This window comes from Eurosta solidaginis, chromosome 2 (genome assembly GCF_040869045.1).
Source record: "Eurosta solidaginis isolate ZX-2024a chromosome 2, ASM4086904v1, whole genome shotgun sequence".
NCBI lineage: Eukaryota > Metazoa > Arthropoda > Insecta > Diptera > Tephritidae > Eurosta > Eurosta solidaginis.
The window spans coordinates 109942952-109965741 of NC_090320.1; the positions used below are offsets into that span (position 1 = coordinate 109942952).

Here is a 22790-nt window from a genome sequence, read left to right on the forward strand (position 1 = left end):
ATATAGATAGCAGCAGAAACATCATTGCACGCAACCGCAGCAACATACAATGGGTTGCTAAACATTTAGTGGCGCAACCACCCAAGCACTTGGCAACATTGTCTAAAGCAAGCACGGCGACACAAACAGCACTCATCAACATTTGCTCACTACACATCCACACGCCAACCCAAAACACAAAGATACCACGATCACAGCACTGATAAAAGGAGAGAGAGAGAGCAGTAAAGCTCGGCTCACTGGAAGCGCGCTCACCAACTTGAAATTTTATTTTTTTTTATCATTACCACCACCACCACTCACACTTTTTATAATATTAGGGTACACCAACCGAACATTTTTTTGTCGAAAAGTTTTTATAAATTTTTAATTTGAATTTATTTTATTTTTGGATTTGTTATTTCTCTTTGCTTTGCCTAGTTATAAAGCAAGTTTTATTATTTAATTAGCATGAGTTTTACGAGTTTCCTTATATTTTGAATATTTTCCTTACCTTTAAGTTTTTTTTTACATTTTTTTGCACTCGGGCCTACACGTGCACAGGCATATGCATCACCATTAGGGTGTATGCTGCCACTCTCAAAATTAAATCCTAGTTGTGGATATTTTCTGGCTGTCGTAGCCCATCCACACAGTTTACATCACATTTTCAATCCTTTTTTTTTGTATGGTTGAAAAATTTCCTTTTTTGATTTTTCCTTATATCTACACTTCACTTACACTTTTTGCTTTACCGCCGCGACCCTATTTAGTTTTTTTAATTTTTAATTTTTATATTTAATTTAATTTTTACCTTTTGCTAAACACAAATAATTTTTTTGCATATGCGTTAAACATCAAAAGACATTAGCTCCTAATAATTAGCCTTGACCACGGTCAAGCGTCCAAAGCCCGTAACAGTATCAGGGATAACTCATTGATCTACATATGTTGTTTGTTTTCTTTCCTTACTTCCAGCTTGGGTGTTGTTTTTGGTACCAAAATCATACGGATAAGCGAGGTAAGTTTTTTTGAAGAAAACATATGCACATATCTTTATTTATGTAGGGTGGTTCTCTGAGTACGGGCACATATTCTTATACAGATATTTCTGTTGACATATTTTTGAGAGTGAACGCACACACGTACGTGCATTTTTACATATGTTTATACGTGTGCTTGTGCACAAATGATTAGATTGACATTAGGCCGTCGTTGAATTTTTAATATTTCCTTGTAATAATAATTATTAATATTTCTTTGTAAACTTTGCTTGCAATAAAAATTATAAGTTTGAGATTTGGATTAGGGAAGAAGTATTGAAACGGGAGTTATAATTTTTATTAGCTGTAAGGAGTCATTTATAAATTATTTTAATAAATACTGTTTAGTAATTTGAAGTTGGAATTCATTGGAATCAGCGTCTTTATATTGTGGTATATGGGTTGAGGATTATTATTTTTCATACATAGGTAATTTCAGCTACAACATGTCTGGCTAAAAGCAGTTTCTTTGTTTGTGTAGGTGTTGCCCTTGGGGCAACTGATGGTAAGTTGGGGTAGTTGGGGGAAAAGATGGAAATACGTAGATACCTGTTACAAATAACTCATATGGCAACCCTGCTAATATTTGCTTATGTCATATGTATAATATTACTTTACATTCTTTTTACTTCCTTTTACTTTGAACTCATCATTAAAGCCACCTGTGAATTTTCATCCGCTCGTTTTATTTCTAGGGGTTAGGGGCCCAGCCCACGTGCGTATTCAAAGTACGATAAATGAACTAATACGAAAGCATACGTTGCTAAAAGTGTTATTAAAATCTCGAGCGTAAAATAACATTCGTTGTGAAATGGCGGAGCAAACATTACAGGTGGTTGAGAAACTGCGCGGAAGCGAAAATTTTCATACGTGGCGATTCGCAATGGAAAGCATTTTGGAGCTGTGTGACCTCCATGGGTGCATTACCGATCCTGTTGCTGAAAAAGATGAAAGAAAACTAAGAAAGGCGAGGGCGAAAATTATATTATCAGTAAACGAATCGATTTATGTACATATACAAAATCAGACAACGGCGTATGATGTTTGGAAAACGCTCCAAAACCTATACGACGATACCGGATTAACACGAAAAATCGGTTTACTAAGGAAATTGATCACCACACGTCTAGAAAATTGCGAATCTATGACGGTATATGTTAACCAACCCGTAAATACTTCGAATAAATTGTCCGGCATAGGATTCGATATAACCGACGATTGGCTGGGTGCTATTATGCTGGCCGGACTTACTGATGACTTTACGCCATTTATCATGGGAATCGAGAGCAGTGGTATAAAGATTACCGGCGAAAGCATAAAAGCCAAGCTTCTTGATGGAGATTACGAAAAGCCCTCAAGTGATGGCAAAGCATTGTTAAGTGTCAAGAAAAGGTTTGCAAAAACTAACAAGCGTAACCTCAAATGCTACAATTGCGGTAGAAAAGGCCATATTAGCAAAGAATGCAATCAAAGTACAAAAATTCGACAGCAAGCTGGCAACAAAAGCAAGGTGGCTTTCAGTGCCCATGAGAGTAGTGAGGGCGGTAGCAATCAGCAAGATTGGTGCATCGATAGCGGAGCTTCCATGCACATGACTCCTTGTAGAAGTCTTTTGTACAATTTTAAAGGCACACCTATAAGGAAATAACAACAGCAAACAATGAAAAAATGGATGCAAAAGGAATTGGTAGTGTCTCAATTAGTATAGGGTCATTTGAGATTGAAATGAATCGTGATTTATATGTTCCTCAATTGACATCAAATTTGTTATCTGTTTCGCAACTCAGTGAGAGGGGGAACCAAGCCCTTTTTAACAAGGGCATTTGTAAGATAAATAGTCAAAATAGCGAGCTGATTGCTAACGTTAATGGTTGCTCGGGTGTTTATAGACTTCGTACCCAATCGATTTCTTGTATGCTGGCGAAATCAGATGCAAGTATAATGACGTGGCATCGCCGCTTGGGGCATTTAAACTATGCAGATTTATGTAAGTTAAAGAATGAGAAAGACTCGTATTTGTACTTCAGCGGCGATTCAAGTCAGTTGGAGAATTGTTCGGCTTGTTACGAGGGAAAGCAATCACGGCTGCCATTTAAACATGTAGGCAGCCGCAGTTCGGGTTTATTAGAGCTTATTCACTCTGACATATGCGGACCGATGGAGACAATGTGGTTTAGTGGTGCGAAATATTTTCTTTCATTCATAGACGACTACTATCGAAAAGTTTTTGTATATTTCCTTAAAAATAAGTCTGATGTTGTTGATTATTTTAAAGAGTTTAAAACATTAGTAGAGAAGCAATGCGGAAATAATATTAAATACGTGCTGATAATGGCACAGAGTATATGGGTGAACAGTTTCAATCCCTCTGCTGCAAATCTGGCATTGTACACCAGACGTCAACAGTGTATACACCGGAGCAAAATGGGGTTGTTGAGCGATACAATCGAACGATTGTAGAACGTGCTAAGTGCATGTTGTTTGATGCTGGCCTTAATAAAAATGTATTGGACAGAAGCTGTGAACACTGCGGTGTATGGGGAGATCCCAGAAAAATTATGGACAGGCAGTAATGCCGATTTAGGTAATATGCGTATTTTTGGATCAACTGTGATGGTCCATATACCAAAGCAACGTCGGTGTAAGTGGGATCGAAAATCGAAAAAGATGGTTTTCGTAGGTTATAGTAACCTCACAAAAGGGTATCGCTGTATTGATCCAGAAACAAAAAATATTGTAATCAGTCGTGACGTTGTTTTTGTGGAGAGCGAACCGAGAACTGTTTCGTTTGTACCAATGGCTGAGCAAAATGAACTAATTTCAATGCTATTGCGAATGACTCAAGTAATAAGGCTGACAGTGCTGATGCCATTGCGAATGACTCAATTAATGAAACGTACAACGATTCTGCTGACAAAACTTATGTTCCTGATGAAAACATGTCGTTACCTCAGTCAATACGGAAATCTTCACGAAATGCAGCAAAACGTGAATTTTCAAGTCAAGGGTATGTCAGTCATCTTGCGGCTTTGCATAATATCTCAAGCGATCCACAAACAGTAGAAGAAGCTTTGTGTAGTTCAGATTGTGAACGTTGGAAATTAGCCCTGCAGTCTGAGATAAAATCGCATGAAGAGAATGTAACGTGGATAATTTGCGAACTCCCTACTGGTCGTAAACCAATAAAATCAAGGTGGGTTTTCCAAAAAAAGCGTGATGAAGATAACGCTATAACCCTATACAAATCACGTTTAGTGGCTAAAGGTTGTTCACAGCAGTTCGGCATTGATTATCAAGAGACTTATTCACCTGTGGTGCGGTATACTTCGATATGATATTTGATAGCACTAGCCGTGAAATTGGGTCTAAAAATCGACCAGCTAGATGCTGTTACTGCATACCTGCAGAGCGAATTATCAGAGGACATTTACATTGAGTTCTCTGACGGTTGCGGCGAATACAGTGGACAAATATGCAAACTTCAAAAGGCTGTTTACGGATTAAAACAGAGTGGTGGAGAGTGGAATATGTAGCTCGATAAAACTTTGCAATCTTTGGGCTTGCAGAAATCCAAAAACGATTCGTGTTTCTACTTTAAACGAGACGTGAAACTGATACTCGCTATATATGTTGACGATATATTGGTGTTTTGGGATGATCCTTCAGTCCGCGACGAATTTGTAAAGGAGCTCACTACTAAATTTAAAATGAAACATTTAGGTGTGGCTAAAAATTGCATTGGTTTTAATATCACATATGATGACAAAGGAATTTATTTAGACCAACAAAAATACGCAAAAGAGATTTTAAACAGATTTGGTATGGCGGATTCGAAACCGGTATCAACACCGAGCGAAGTAAATCAAATCTATCGGCCGAGCTGGGCACAGAGGTGCTGGTAAACGTGCCTTATCAAGAGGCGGTAGGGTGCTTGTTGTATTTGGATCAAGGTACTCGACCGGATATCGCGTTCGCAGGCAACGATTTTAGTCGATTCAACACTAAGCATTCAAAAAGTCATTGGATTGCTGTTAAACGCATTTTCAGGTATATAAGAGGTACTATTAAATACAAATTATCTTTCTGCAAATCCGAAGATCTCATGGGTTATTCAGATGCTTACTGGGCTTCCGACATCGATAAACGCCGTTCATGCAGTGGATATGTATTTACATTATCTGGTGGGGCTATATCGTGGGGTAGCAAAAGGCAACCCACAGTGGCATTATCCACAACTGAGGCAGAATACATGGCTTTGTCAGCGACAGTTCATGAGGCGATATGGCTAAGACAATTCGGAAAATAATTTGTCCAAACATTCGGCCAGAAAGCGTTAAAAATGTTTTGCGACCAATCCACCTTGGCTTTAGCGGAATCGGACTCATATCGGCCAAGATCCTAAGGCAGTATCCAAAAACAAGGTTTTATTTTGTGCCGATGGAATGGGAATTAAAACCGATATTGATATTAATAATCAAGAGTTTACGACATAAATTTAGTTGAATATTGTATAGTATGATTAATTAATTCAATAAGTGAGGGTGTTACAAATAACTCATATGGCAACCCTGCTAATATTTGCTTATGTCATATTGTAGAAAGGTCCCTAACGCAATTAAAACAAAGAAGACTTCACTGCTTGAATTATGAATGTCGAATTGTCTTTATTCAAATAATTCAGCCTATTTATATTAGATTATTCTAAACATATTCTTACATATCTATTTACATTTAAGCTTACATACTTACATACATAACTACCTTAAACATACATACTTACATACCTACATACTACTCGGCACAAAATATGTACCTACATATATGAGCTGCAAATTTATGGGAGATGCTAACTTTGCAAGTTGCAGGAATGCAAATTGCTGGGATTCAAATTCGTTTGGTTGTGTGTTGTACACGTCTGTTTATTAATGGCTGTGTCAGCATTAATTCTCAAAAGCTCTCTCTCTCTCTAACATTTAGACTATTTTTGTAGCAGGTTAGAATATTAGACTGATTTAAATATTTTGGATTAAATTGAATGCATGAGTATTCTATTTTTGTAAATTAATTCTACTTTTGTATTTTAATGTTTATAGGTTGAACATCTTCTTATTCTACTAATTTAAGTCTATTTTTGTGTATTTTTATTTGCCTATTCTCTATGTTACTACTAAATTTTTGCTTATCCTCATTTCCTATTCTAGATGGGATTAAGGTGTCATAATTTTTATTATTAGTATTTTCTTCTTCATCGATTTCTTCTACCTTATAGGGGATTAATGTAAAATTATTGTTTTCATCGGTGTTTACTACTCTAAAGGGCCCTTTATATCCTATTATCTAACTTATGTCCTGATTCATTTTTTACTAACACTACATCTCCTATTTTTATTTCCTTATAGTGAATATTCTTATCATAACTAATCTTTTGTTTTTCTTTAGCCTCTTTTACTAATTTAAAGGCTCTATCCTGTGCTATTTGTAACCTATATTTAATTTCTTTATCGTAAGCCTCATAATTGTACAATGGGCTTATTGTATTTTCTTGTAGAAATTCGTAAGTCTGGGGTTTTTTGCCAAAGATCAATTCGAATGGACAATAATTATGGACTTTAGATGGGGTAGTATTGTAACAGTATGCAAAATATTTGAGATATTCATCCCAGTCATCTTTGTTAATGGATATGTATGAGCGCACATATTCATTGAAAGTTCTATGACTACGTTCAACCGTGCCTAAAGTTTGGTGGTGATACGGCGTAGATGTTTTGTGCTCAATATTGAGAAGTTTACATAGTTCTTCAAACAGGCTATTTTTATATTCAGATCCCATATCCGTTATTATTGCTTTCATACTTCCATAAATTAATATAAAATTCTCGAATATGGCTCTGGCTACTGTTTTTGCATGTTTGCTTTGTATAGGAATTGCTACTAAGTATTTAGTTAAATCACATATTAGAGTGACAGCGTATTCGTTTCCATTTAATGATCTTGGTAAAGGTCCAATTGTATCTATTTGTACTGTTTCGAACGCCTTTGGTGGTGTTTCAGTTAAAATCATTGGTTCTTTTAAATTTTTATAAATTTTATTTTTATTGCAATTAACGCATTTCTTTATGTATATCATTTTTCATATTTTTCCAGTAATATTTTTGTCTTATTTTATTAGTTGTACGATTGATTCCTGGGTGGCCACCATTAACAGGATCATCGTGATATTTTTGAAGAATCTTTTTAATTTTATCGTTTTCCGTCCCATGCACAACCTCCGGAGTTAATGCAGTAGTTAAATTTTTGAGAACTTTGGTACCTATTTCTTTAAATGTGTCTACCCGGGCATAATTATCTTTAAACAATTTGTCTCCTAAGGACAACTGTATTTTCTTAATTCCCAAATTGCCGGCTTTTTCCATAAGCCTGGTAAAGAATTGGCCTAAGTCAATCTTCGCCTCAACAATTTGATTTATTTCACTACAAATTCTCTTTCCCTTTTTGAAATATAATTTCGGAGGATCGAAAACGAGCTGGACTAGTCTTTTTACTTCACATTTATTAAGCGTTTCGTATATCATAGGGTTCTCTTTGTGACTTTTCTTCTCTTCATTTTTATGACTGTTATTACTGGAATTCTTTCTAGTTTGCGATCTTGTCGTTACTTTCATTATTTTACATGCCTGTACTGACATTTCTTTCAACTCATTGATATCTATTCGTGACAGTGCGTCTGCCACGTAATTTTCTTTTCCTGCTATGTACTCCACCCCAAAGTCATACTCTTCCAAATCTAGCCTGATTCTAGTTAATTTAGATGAAGGGTTCTTCATTGAGAATGATCCGTTTTCACTGTGAAGTTTCTGCCATAGACATATGGTCTGAAATATACAATTGCCCAATATATGGCCGCTAATTCTTTTTCGATCGTGGCTTTGTTTATTTCGCCTTTTGTAAATGATCTTGAGGCATAGGCAATGGGCAATTGTTTTCCCTCATATTCTTGGCTTAGCACAGCACCGCAAGCATAACCACTTGCGTCGGTTGTAATAAAGAACTCTTAATCAAAATTGGGGTATTGTAGGATATTTGGACTAACTAGTGCATTTTTTAGGTAATTAAAAGATTTCTCGCAGTCGTCTGTCCAATTGAAAATGACATTTCTCTTACTAAGTCTTGTTAGTATCCTGGCGTATTCCGCGAAATTGTGTATGAATCTTCTATAATAATTACAAAATGCGACAAATCTTTTTGCTTCATCGGCATTTTTGGGAGTTGGGTAGTTTTGAACAATTTTAAATTTGCTTGGGTCTGGTAAAATTCCAGTACTTGTGCATTTATGTCCAAGATAAGTGACTTCTTGGCTGAAAAATAGGCATTTGTCCGGATGTAATATTAAATTATATTTCCTACACGTGGAGAATACATCCCGTAAATTTTTATACTCAGTTGAGCAGAGCTCACAGAGTATATTAAGTTTGATTGGATAACGGTTGGTTGTACATATATAAAGGAATCGAGATAGATATAGACTTCCATATATCAAAATAATCAGGATCGAAAAAAAATTTGATTGAGCCATGTCCGTCCGTCCGTCCGTCCGTCCGTCCGTCCGTTAACACGATAACTTGAGTAAATTTTGAGGTATCTTGATGAAATTTGGTATGTAGGTTCCTGAGCACTCATCTCAGATCGCTATTTAAAATGAACGATATCGGACTATAACCACGCCCACTTTTTCGATATCGAAAATTTCGAAAAACCGAAAAAGTGCGATAATTCATTACAAAAGACCGATAAAGCGACGAAATTTGGTAGATGAGTTGAACTTATGACGCAAAATAGAAAATTAGTAAAATTTTGGACAATGGGCGTGGCACCGCCCACTTTTAAAAGAAGGTAATTTAAAATTTTGCAAGCTGTAATTTGGCAGTCGTTGAAGATATCATGATGAAATTTGGCACGAACGTTACTCTTATTACTATATATACGCTTAATAAAAATTAGCAAAATCGGAGAAGGACCACGCCCACTTTTAAAAAAAAAATTTTTTTAAAGTAAAATTTTAACAAAAAATTTAATATCTTTACAGTATATATGTAGATTATGTCAAGATTCAACTCCAGTAATGATATGGTGCAACAAAATACAAAAACAAAAGAAAATTTAAAAATGGGCGTGGCTCCGCCTTTTTTCATTTAATTTGTCTAGGATACTTTTAACGCCATAAGTCAAACAAAAATTAACCAATCCTTTTGAAATTTGGTAGGGGCATATATTTTATGGCGTTAACTGTTTTCTGTGAAAATGGGCGAAATCGGTTGATGTCACGCCCAGTTTTTATACACAGTCGTCCGTCTGCCCTTCCGCATGGCCGTTAACACGATAACTTGAGCAAAAATCGATATATCTTTACTAAACTCAGTTCACGTACTTATCTGAACTCACTTTATCTTGGTATGAAAAATGAACGAAATCCGACTATGACCACGCCCACTTTTTCGATATCGAAAATTACGAAAAATGAAAAAAATGCCATAATTCTATACCAAATACGAAAAAAGGGATGAAATATGGTAAGGTAATTGGATTGTTTTATTGACGCGAAATATAACTTTAGAAAAAACTTTATAAAATGGTTGTGGCACCTACCATATTAAGTAGAAGAAAATGAAAAAGTTCTGCAGGGCGAAATAAAAAACCCTTAAAATCTTGGCAGGTATTACATATATAAATAAATTAGCGGTATACAACAGATGATGTTCTGGGTCACCCTGGTCAACATTTTGGTCGATATCTGGAAAACGCCTTCACATATACAACTACCACCACTCTCTTTTAAAACTCTCATTAATACCTTTAATTTGATACCCATATCGTACAAACTCACTCTAGAGTCACCCCTGGTCCACCTTTATGGCGATATTTCGAAAAGGCGAACACCTATAGAACGAAGGCCCACTCCCTTTTAAAAATACTCATTAACACCTTTCATTTGATACCCATATCGTACAAACAAAGTCTAGAGTCACCCCTGGTCCAGAAAGGCCCACTCCCTCTTAAAATACTCATTAACTCCTTTCGTTTGATACCCATATTGCACAAACGAATTCTAGAGTTACCCCTGGCCCACCTTTATGGCGATATCTCGAAACGGCGTCCACCTATAGAACTAAGGCCCACTCCCTCTTAAAATACTCATTAACTCCTTTCGTTTGATACCCATATCGTACAAACGCATTCTAGAGTTACCCGGGGTCCATCTTTACGGCGATATCTCGAAAAGGCGTCCATCTATAGAACTTAGGTCCACTCCCTTTTAAAATACTCATTAATACCTTTCATTTGATACCCATACTGCACAAACAAATTCTAGCGTCACCCCTGGTCCACCTTTATGGCGATATCTCGAAACGGCGTCCACCTATGGAACTAAGGATTACTCCCTTTTAAAATGCTCATTAACACCTTTCATTTGATACCCATATCGTACAAACGCATTCTAGAGTTACCCCTGGTCCATCTTTACGGCGATATCTCGAAAATGCGGCGTCCATCTATAGAACTTAGGCCCACTCCCTCTTAAAATACTCATTAACTCCTTTCGTTTGATACCCATATCGTACAAACGCATTCTAGAGTTACCCCTGGTCCATCTTTACGGCGATATCTCGAAAAGGCGTCCATCTATAGAACTTAGGTCCACTCCCTTTTAAAATACTCATTAATACCTTTCATTTGATACCCATATTGCACAAACAAATTCTAGCGTCACCCCTGGCCCACCTTTATGGCGATATCTCGAAACGGCGTCCACCTATAGAACTAAGGCCCACTCCCTCTTAAAATACTCATTAACTCCTTTCGTTTGATACCCATATCGTACAAACGCATTCTAGAGTTACCCCTGGTCCATCTTTACGGCGATATCTCGAAAAGGCGTCCATCTATAGAACTTAGGTCCACTCCCTTTTAAAATACTCATTAATACCTTTCATTTGATACCCATATTGCACAAACAAATTCTAGCGTCACCCCTGGTCCACCTTTATGGCGATATCTCGAAACGGCGTCCACCTATGGAACTAGGGATTACTCCCTTTTAAAATACTCATTAACACCTTTCATTTGATACCCATATCGTACAAACAAAGTATAGAGTCACCCCTGGTCCAGAAAGGCCCACTCCCTCTTAAAATACTCATTAACTCCTTTCGTTTGATACCCATATTGCACAAACGAATTCTAGAGTCACCCCTGGTCCACCTTTATGGCGATATCTCGAAACGGCGTCCACCTATGGAACTAAGGATTACTCCCTTTTAAAATGCTCATTAACACCTTTCATTTGATACCCATATCGTACAAACGCATTCTAGAGTTACCCCTGGTCCATCTTTACGGCGATATCTCGAAAAGTCGGCGTCCATCTATAGAACTTAGGCCCACTCCCTCTTAAAATACTCATTAACTCCTTTCGTTTGATACCCATATTGCACAAACAAATTCTAGCGTCACCCCTGGTCCACCTTTATGGCGATATCTCGAAACGGCGTCCACCTATGGAACTAAGTATTACTCCCTTTTAAAATGCTCATTAACACCTTTCATTTGATACCCATATCGTACAAACGCATTCTAGAGTTACCCCTGGTCCATCTTTACGGCGATATCTCGAAAAGGCGTCCATCTATAGAACTTAGGTCCACTCCCTTTTAAAATACTCATTAATACCTTTCATTTGATACCCATATCGTACAAACGCATTCTAGAGTCAACCCTGATCCACCTTTATGGCTATATCCCTAAATGGCGTCCACCTATAGAACTATGGCCCACTCCCTCATAAAATACTCTTTAATGCCTTTCATTTGATACACATGTCATACAAACACATTCCAGGGTTTCCCTCGGTTCATTTTCCTACATGGTTATTTTCCCTTATGTTGTCACCATAGCTCTCAACTGAGTATGTAATGTTCGGTTACACCCGAACTTAACCTTCCTTACTTGTTAATCATATGTTTTTCAGAGCATCCCAACACCACTAAATCGTCCATGTACAAGAATGCTTGTGATGGTTTTAGACCTGCGAATGCCAATGTCATCATCCTCTGGAATGAGTTTGGCGCTACTTTGAGGCCATAAGGTAATCTCTTGAACCGATAAGAACCGTTGTCTGCTGTAAAGGATGTTAGATCTCTTCATTCTGGGTTGAGTTCTATTTGGTGAAATCCTGACATTAAATCTAGGCATAAGAAATATTTTGCTCTTCCCAATTGATCCAGAATATCATCTATTCTAGGCAAAGGGAATTTATCAGCCGTTAAGTTTTTATTTATTTGTCTGAAATCGACCACTAATCTCCACCTTTTTTCTTCTTTGCCCGGAAGAGATTTTTTAGGTACTAATAGAATGGGGCTGTTGTACTCTGAGGTTGATGGTTCAATAATATCATCTTGAATTGGTTTATTTACTTGTTTATTTATTTCATTCTTATGTGCTTGGGGTAGTCTATAATTTTTAATGTACACAGGAGTGTTATCCTTCAGATGCAACTTTTGTTTGTAGAAGTTGTTGGTCGTAATTGGTTCTGTTTCTAATGAGAATATATCAATGAATTCTGAGCATAATGTGTTGAGTGGTTTACTAGTGAATGGTGGGAAATTTTTATTTAATCTTTATAACTTCTCTTTACTATTATCTTTACATTGAGGTGTATTTTCAATTATTACATAATCCTCTAAACTTTCTGTTTTGATGTCATAATCTTGAATGATTGCATGTTTATCTGTTGTATTTATGATTCTTATTAAAGCTTGATTTGAGTTTACTATAGTGTTGGCCACAAAAATGCCCTTAGTCAATTCTTGATGAGGCACTAATAGTTCCTTATTGTGACTATTGATATGAACCTGTCTAACTAATTCAGCTCTAGCGGGTATTGTAATGCTATTAATTGTTGGTTTATTTGTCATTTGTATAACTATATATTCTGGGTAGTCATATGGTCTTAATATTAGGCTGTCCCCAATCTTATTATAATCTAATATGCAATTATATTTTTTAATGAAGTCGAGTCCCAAAATTCCATCACATGGGATTGGGAAATTGTCTTCTACTATGTGAAACTTATGTCGTATTAAAAGACTATTATCTGTTAGATCTGCTTTTACTGTTCCAAGTGTGCTTGTTATGCCTCGGCCTATACCTTTTAAATCTGTGATTTGTGAGTTATTTATTGTGACATTACTGTCAATTTGACCCTTCTTTATTATTGAGATATCCGCTCCTGTATTTATCAGGAACTTCGAAGTTGACTTATTTAGGGTAGTATTGGAAGATATTGTCACGGATATTAGCATCCCTAAGCTATACCATCACTAATGCGATGCTAAGCGATGTTTACGTCAATAATCAAATCATGTATACACATATATAAGGCAGCCGAGAGATGTCACACACAGATGCATTTACTTATACGCCTATGTGTGTGCGAGAGACTGTAAACTACAAACTCACATACATCTGAGAGACGCTGAAAAGTAGAAAATTGTAAACAAGTAGAAACTATATGAGAACTATAAACACTCGAAATAGTTGGTAAGTTCTGGAAATAGAAGAGCCTAGATGTATGCAGCGTAAACTATAAAAGCGGCACAGGCGAGTAAAATGGAATTCAGTTTGATTTGAGATTTGGATTAAGCGCTATCTAGCGAGCTATAGCAGTATTATTTTGAATAGTAGAGTTTCATTTGAGCTGTAAATCAGTTTGGTTAATAAGCAAGATATTCGTTGCAAAGTATAAGTGTTATTGTGAAGTACTTGAATAAAGGCCATTTTGCATTATTACATATTGGAGTTATTTATTCAACAGTTTAGCGATACGAACTTAGCAGAGGGTTGCAAATAAGAGGATTTGCAAGAAAATTCGTTACAATATGTAGCTGTTTAGATGCAAGTTGAATGTGCATACTTTATTACCGTTAGAATTTACTGTTGGGGTGGAGTCGGCTGGTTTTCCTGTTGGTTTATATTACGGAGGTTCCTTGTGTTACCCTGATTGGATGATCTTGACTGACCTCCAAAATTACGTCTTTGGATATTATTATTTTGTCTATTATTATTGTTGTTGCTATATCTGTTAGTGTTACCGTAATATCTTCGGTTTTGGTTACTTCTATAATTATTATTTTGGTAGCTTCTTCGGAAGTTACCTCGGTAATTACCTTGCGAGCGCGTCAAGCGTAACACTGTATTTGGGTTACCCGTGACTTCAGTACAGTTATTCGTGAATTTTGAAATAGCCTCGTTCATAGATGTGAACGTTCCTGCCTGCATTATTAGTTTTACTCTTTCGTTAGCCGAGTTTTTACACATGGCTTTTACAGCTGATTGTGTGGCATATTTGGTTGCCACATCAGGTGCAAGTCCGTCTGATATGTAAGCACCTTCTAACGATTTTGTTAATTTTTCTATTTCTGCAGTGTACTGGTTAGCTGTTTTACTGCGCTGTTGAATGTTTAGGAGTTTTGCTGTCAAATACTCTACAGATTCACCTTTAATTGCTGAACTCAACTTTTGCCTTATTTCTAGTATTGAGGTTTCGGTGCTCAAAAGGTTTCTAGCTGTTCCCTTGAGCTTTGTTTTTATCATGGAGCTTGCTATGGTCTCGTGAGTATCCTTAATTTGTTCTAGGATATCCAGTGCATCTAAGAAGCTATGTAAGTTCTCATGTTTACCATCAAACTCAGGCAGGATTGACGAAGCCGTTTTTAAGAATTCTACTGTGGTTTGAGCCATTTTGTCTTTTCTTGTTTGGTAGTTTGGCGTCTCTGTTAAACTTTCTTTTTGTTCCTGTTTTTCTTCTTCTTTTTGTTGTACTTTTGATTCTTCTTCTAAATCAGATGCTGACTCCAGAAGGAATGTGTTATAGTCTATTTCTATTTCTTTCTTAAAACTCGTTGGTACTATGAAGTCAATATCATATCTTGCCAGTGAGAACACCAATTTGTCTCTAATGCTGGAAAAACTTTGATATGCTTGGTCTTGTCGATTGCGGTCGAGTTTACCATTTAACTGTTGAATTATTTTTCCTATTTTGTTAAACGATTCAACTATTATTTTAAGATGCTTTACTACTGTTTCTGCCTTAATTTTTGTATTTTTATTAATACATTTGTAAGATTTTTCTCCTATCGTTTTTTCTTCTATGAGTAGTTTAACGATATCTTCCCATTTGCCCATTGGGGATGGCAATTAAAATTTTGTTAAGCCTTATCTAAACCGTCTGCGCGGCTAGCATATCGCTTTTTTAGGAATTTATTATGGGTTGAGTAGAGTTTCAGAAACGAACTTATGCAACTGACTACGCAAATTATTAGAAGCATGATTTTGATAGTATCTAGTGCTTCAGTATGGTCTACTACTTGGACTGAGTTTACAACGTTTGCCGTTGGTTTTTCTATTTTCGATTCTTGGCCTCCCATCGTAAAAAATAATATGAAGACAAAAAATTTTTTGTGGTTTTTTTTTTCTTTTTTTTTTAAATTTTTCCAATATTTTAATCTGTTCTTCCCATAAATTTTACTTCCCATCTATATATCTCTTCAGCTGCTGTTGCGAGTGGGTTCCTAACATTCCATATTGTTGGTTTCCCAGGAATCTCAATAAGTTTCCAATGACTTTTCAACCAAATCAGAGTTTTTTCCTCATCTACAATTTTGATTTCATTTTTAAGGTCCTCAAGTGGGCCTTTTACATAAGTTTTAATCTTTCTTGGTCTTTCCATAATTTAAAATTAATAGTTTTACAAAATTATACTTGTTTTTTTCAACACCCTAATATTTACATTGTTGGATTCGGTTTTTTATGTTTGTAACTATTGTTTCTTAATTCCTTAATTTCTTTTTTTTAGTTGAATTTTCTCTGCCTGATTAGTGCTTAAGTTTATTTTTTCATAGATCTTGGCTATTGATTTTCGTATGCCAAATTGCTCTCCTCCTCTTTTTCTTTTGAATTTAACCGGCTTTGGAACTTTAGGTTCCTCAATTTTTTGAATTTTGTTCCTCTTTTTATACTCTTCAATTGTTATTGGCTTAGGGCCTTGGTTTATTTTCTCGGGTGTTTTCTTTTCACCTTCTAGGAAATTTAAATTTTGTCTAGCTAGTTTATAAAAAATTTGGTCAAACTGACTTTGATTTTGTATGTCCTCTTCTGGAAACATAATTCAATAAGCAGTAAAAAAAATTTTTTTACTGCAAAAATATAATTTTTGCTTGTCAATAGGCAGCCGCTAGGTTGCCCGAATATTTGTTTTTTTTTTTTTTTTTTTTAAATAATGTTTAAAGGACTGACTTCATACTTAAGCTAGTGTATTTTTTATACTTATAATTATCATGCTCCTCTTGTTTATCACCATTGAAAATGTGGTACGTTTCACGAGATCAGTGTCATTCTTGCTCTGGGGCTATGCTAATATCGTTCCAATTTTAATGTATTTTTCGTTGAAGTAATTGGCACAATATGCTAATCTTCGTGTATTTTCCGTTGAAGTAATTGCCACAATATGCTAATCTTCGTGTATTTTCCGTTGACGTAATTGCCACAATATGACAATCTTCGTGTATTTTCCGTTGACGTAATTGCCACAATATGCTAATCTTCGTGTATTTTCCGTTGACGTAATTGCCACAATATGCTAATCTTCGTGTATTTTCCGTTGAAGTAATTGCCACAATATGCTAATCTTCGTGTATTTTCCGTTGACGTAATTGCCACAATATGACAATCTTCGTGTATTTTCCGTTGACGTAATTGCCACAATATGCTAATCTTCGTGTATTTTCCGTTGACGTAATTGCCACAATATGACAATCTTCGTGTATTTTCCGTTGACGTAATTGCCACAATATGCTAATCTTCGTGTATTTTCCGTTGACGTAATTGCCACAATATGCTAATCTTCGTGTATTTTCCGTTGAAGTAATTTCCACAATATGCTAATCTTCGTGTATTTTCCGTTGACGTAATTGCCACAATATGACAATCTTCGTGTATTTTCCGTTGACGTAATTGCCACAATATGCTAATCTTCGTGTGTTTTCCGTTGACGTAATTGCCACAATATGCCAATCTTCGTGTATTTTCCGTTGACGTAATTGCCACAATATGCTAATCTTCGTGTATTTTCCGTTGACGTAATTGCCACAATATGCTAAACTTCGTGTATTTTCCGTTGAAGTAATTGCCTCAATTTTTATTATTCGTGCCCGACTTTAACACCTTCTCTATTTTTTTTTTCTTTTTACAAGGCTTAGGCTGTAATCAGCCAGAAAAATCCTGCCGGCTATGACATTAGGCTGAAAAATCAGCCAGTAGCATCATAGGCAGGAGCGCCATGTAGAAAGGTCCCTAACGCAATTAAAACAAAGAAGACTTTACTGCTTGAATTATGAATGTCGAATTGTCTTTATTCAAATAATTCAGCCTATTTATATTAGATTATTCTAAACATATTCTTACATATCTATTTACATTTAAGCTTACATACTTACATACCCTGTAAAAATTGCGAGTACTCCATGCATGCATGTATGGAGTACTCCCTATGGACCAACCGAGTGCTCCAAAATTAACCACAATTCATACAAAAAATATGGTCCAATTAACATTGCGATGTCCTAGGACTGGACCATATACTCCAGCTCCGCATTACATCAGAGTAATCCATGGAGTACCCACAGTCTAATAAACATCGTATAGTGATTACAATCGTTAAAAACGAGCAATGATCGGCTTACAATCATATGTTCGTGAAGAAATATGAGTTGGTCCATTGCTGCATTACAGTGGAGTACAATGGTAAGTACTCCAGTCGACCACATGATCCAACGATTTTTGCAGGGATATATAACTACCTTAAACATAAATACTTACATACCTACATACTACTCGGCACAAAATATGTACCTAGATATATGAGCTGCAAATTTATGGGAAATGCTAACCTTGCAAGTTGCAGGAATGCAAATTGCTGGGATTCAAATTCGTTTGGTTGTGTGTTGTACACGTCTGTTTATTAATGGCTGTGTCAGCATTAATTCTCAAATGCATTTTTGTGTTGTGGAACATTTAGACTATTTTTGTAGCAGGTTAGAATATTAGATTGATTTAAATATTTTGGATTAAATTGAATTGTTGGCTGCTTACACTACAATATTTATTTATTTATTTATTTAGTCTAGTAACAAATGTTTAGTACAGACACTTATGACTAAATTACAGAGACCAGCTTATATTAAGCAATGGAGAACACTAGCAAAAAGAATTTATATTATTACAGATTAAATAATTTTTTAGTTTAAGTTGAAAAGCGTATTTTGAGTCGGAGAAATCAATATCCAAAACACTTGAGAAGCAATTAATTTCTGATAGGGCTCTGTTAATAGGCGCTTTTGAGTTATAAACAGTTCTACTCAGCCCTATGAAAAAGATTTCAAAGTGGCGGAGGTTTCTACAGGGAGTATTTAAGCATAGTCTTTCAAGAAGCAGCGCGCAGTCAATTTTGCCCGTGAAAAGATCGAAAATGAACAACGAGGCCAAAAGAATTCTGCGATTGTTATGGGATAATAAGGATATTAGTTGGCATCGAGACTCATAAGACGGGATCGGTTCAGAGAAACGTAATGAAATAAGCGCGAAGCGCATACAGATTTTTTGAACCCGCTCCAGGCGGTTGATGTGAACTGTGTGGTAGGGCCGCCAAATGAAAGCCGCATACTCAAGCTTGGACCGCACAAAGGCCGTATATAAAACTTTGAGTTTGCGGAATGGCGTCTGACAAAAGCAAGCATTGAAAGCGCCTTAGAAATTGTGAAGCTGACGTGAGTGTTAAAATTAAACTTTGAGTCGAAGTATACCCCCAAGTCTTTAACTTCAAGAGTCGTTCGAAGAAAGGTTTCTGCAATATGATAGTGGGTATGAAGTGGCCTCAGCAATTTACCATACGTCACAGTGTGGCACTTACTTACATATATTAAGGAAAAGACGGTTCTTAACACACCAGATATAAAGCTTATTAATCTCAGATTGAAGAACAACGACATCATTATAACATCTGATCTCAGAATAGATCTTGAGAAGCAAGAGCTAATGTCGTTAATGAACAAGATAAATAGTAAAGGGCCCAGAATACTGCCCTGGGGCACTCCAGAGGTGGCCCAAAATGGTTTCGAATAAACACCGTCAATATTCACAACATTACTTCTGTTGTGCAGGTAAGATTTAATCCACTGTAGGAACGTAGAGTGGAACCCATAACAAGCTAATTTCGCAATTAAAATTTTATGAGAAATTTTATCGAGTGCCTTGGAGAAGTCAAGGTATATTGTATCAACCTGAAAACCCCGCCTAAATGCCGCATAGCAATCCTCAGAAAAGACAGCTAGGTTCGTTAATGTGGATCTGGCCGGGACAAAACCATGTTGATTGGCGCAAATCAGGTGTTTAATACTAAAGTAAAGCTTACCATTGACAACACATTCAAATAGCTTCGAAGTTGTAGACAATTTGGAAATAGGCCTGTAATTAGAACAGTTACTTTTGTTGCCAGACTTAAAAATGGGAGTGACGGATGCTTGTTTCCAGTCATCAATAAAAATACCCGATTCCAATGATTTATTGAATATAATCATTAAGGGTCGTACTAGCGAAGGGCAATTTTTCAATAGAATAACTGAAAGATTATCAACATCAGTTCTGGAGGAATTTTTAAGTTTTATAATCCCCTCAATTATGTCTGCCTCAGTGAGAGTAAGTGACCCAAAATTATTAGCAGAGGGAGACTTAATTAACTTGTGTATGTTATCTGTATCTTCCACAGTTAAATCATTATCTGTGATAAAATTCACCGAGAAGAAGTCAGCAAAGAGATTAGCAGCCTCATTAACAGTGTTGGCAGTAATATTATTGTAGCTTACTGATTTCGGTATGCTAGATACGCTCTTCATGGAGTTAATGTAATTCCAAAAGTTCTTCGGATTGCTCTTGATGTTTACCTCAAAATTTCTGACGTACTTAGCATATAAAGACTTATTAAGATCGTTAAATTTTTTCTTATAAACAATAAACAAATCATAAAATCGACGCTGATTAGTAAACTTATATTTTTTAAAGAACTTGTTTCTCAAATTTTTTAGATGTTTGAGCTCGCTATTGTGCCAGGGAGATTTGTAAATTTTATTTTTATATACCGGCACGATTTTTTCGCAAATCTTATGAATTTCATTTTTAAATACATTGAAAGACTTTCCAACTTCACTTTCGCCAAGCATAGCATCCCAATCAACTCCACGTAAAGCAGAATTTAAACGATTAAAATCTGATCTTCGAAAATTGAACGATTTTTTCATATTTGATGTAGGAATACAGAAATACTCAAAGAACTGAATTTCAAGCTTTAAGAGCAGGTGATGCAAGTTTGGGGGCGAAATTGAAGACGCAGGTTCCGAGATAACAAAACTAATATTATTGGGGGGAGTGCTGGCGGTGATTTCTGAGTTCCTTTTAAGAACTCCAACGTTTTTGGAAAGTGGTATCAGAAGTCATCGGCAGTACTCTAAGACAATAATTGTTTTTTGTTTTTGTTTTGTTGCAAGCTACATCAGCTGCCATGCGTATGGTCCAGCACCGTACGAATATGAGGTTTTTGTACGTTTGCAGGGGGTAGATAATTTGACAGGGTAAAAGGGGGAATTGTGGCAACCACGTCTTGTGCTAGTTCCTAAGACGCTGCAGTGCCACATTTCACAATTAAGAGGGGATTAGCTGACTCTGACCTTGGACAGAATACTTCATTACTTTACTCAACTACCCACAGAGCCCATCAGGCGAGGACAACACCAAATGCACCAACAGTACCACAATATATTTCAGAAAGTTTAAAATTTCATTCGGAAACTTAATTCAAAATACTTAGTCACACTGAGATTTTTACATTTTTTTTTCATTCCGTTTTTTTTTATCATTTATACTTGCAAAATTTCCATATATATTTTGCGATAAATTTTTTTACTACAACTTTCCAGTTAATGGGTTGAGTATAAAACGAGGAGATTGTTAATCACCATTTTTTTTTTGATTTTTTTATGATTTTTCTTTCATTTTGATTTCAACTCTTGGAATTTTTTTTGTATCTTTTTCTTTTTAAGTTTTTTTATCTATACTAAAACTTAAACAAACAATTTAAAAATATACTGTTTATTTACTCTGTATTTTTATATTAATTTATTTTTTTTTTGAATTTTTATATTTTTAACGATTAAAAGTGAATTTTATTTTTATCTTTATGCACTTTCTCGTCACCTACATTGAGAGAGTAATCTATTCATGAATTTTGTTGAAAACAATTTTTTATACGCATATACATACTAATATATAGGTACATACACAAACAAAGAAAATTTTTGAATACCACACATTTTTGAATATTACATACACGTATCCATATACTACTCTAGTAAAAAAAAATCTCTGTTTGAATTTTGGAGTTGTACTCCTTTTCATAGTTAAGACTTAAAGTTCTTACTCGCGTAGTAAATACTTGTGTTAGACACATTTTGTTACATACAGTTCGACATACTTAAACAGAGCTACATATAAATACAAATAAAGAAATTTTTGAGGCTAATTAGTTTTGAATTTGTGGCCTTTTTGAAATAGACTCAATTTAGTACACACACCCATACATAGGTACGTATATACATGTAATTTTCAGCTTTGGAATTTTGCCATTTTTGAATTTTTGTACACATACATATACCTATACACAAATACACATACACATACATATATACGCTTAAGAAAGTTCCAAATTTTTTGAATTTATCATAATTATCTTTTATACCTATTTGGAAATATATATACATCTACATATACTACGTTCATATCCTTTATATTTGAATTTTCCCGTGCTTGCCTTGTTTGCTTCAAGTTTGTCTTCAATAAATTCATAGGTAAAGTACCAAGTTTGAATTATTTTCATTTGTTTGGTCGTTTTTGTATAACCTTGGGGGAAAAGTATTAGTTTTTGGATTTCAAGTTTTCTCCTTACGACTTTGAAGTCTGACACATTTTTCGTTTCATTACGTTGTCGGTAGTCAGGCTGCGGACTCCCTTTTGATACCAGTCCCTTAGTTTATGGACAAGTCCAAGGACCAGGGGGCGATTCCAAAGAAGGTTTTAGGACTGTTAGGAAGCAACAGGCGAATTACACGTAGCGTAGCAAGGGGTGTGGAGAACGAGGTGGTAGGGTCCTTATTCAATCAAATCGACAAAGGCATCAAATTACCAGCCGATTTCGTCCCAATAGACCTCTGGAATCTTTGCACTGCTAGGGTATTTGGGCAAGCAGAGGTTTCGGTTACTTATAGGGTTGTCATAAACACGTCAGATCGCTCGCTGAATTTTTCACAGAAATTGGAAAGATTGTTGGAAATGTCGGACACAGAGGATGGAGCTGTTGGAGGTGAAGGGATACAGGACACCAGGGCAGGTGCAGCGGGGACTGGCGGAGACAGGCGCACGCAGGCATCGTTAGAAGAGCGCATCGACCAACTAGGACGTATGATGGAGGTGATGATGCAGCAGAACGCTGAGATGAAACATCACATGGGCGAAGTGCGAAAGGTAAGGGAGGATATATCCACTCTTAGCAATCGTGTCGCTCATGTGGAGACATCTATGCGCGCTCCTGCATCAGCTCCTCCACCGAACACG

General features: G+C 36.0%; 1 protein-coding gene and 1 pseudogene across 2 annotated transcripts in view; one reads left to right on the forward strand and one right to left on the reverse strand.

Annotated features, from left to right (window-relative positions):
* LOC137240148 (uncharacterized) overlaps positions 1-22790 on the forward strand; it is a 1574936-nt gene that overhangs the window by 463634 nt on the left and 1088512 nt on the right. The window contains exon 3 of one of the 2 annotated variants that reach the window (XM_067766087.1): positions 958-1000. The exons of the other annotated variant lie outside the window; for it this stretch is intronic. Within the exon in view, the coding sequence (XP_067622188.1) occupies positions 958-1000 (43 nt within the window). The remainder of the gene's footprint in view (positions 1-957; positions 1001-22790) is intronic. 2 annotated transcript variants of the gene reach the window in all.
* Positions 16436-16529, reverse strand: LOC137242967 (U6 spliceosomal RNA; annotated as a pseudogene).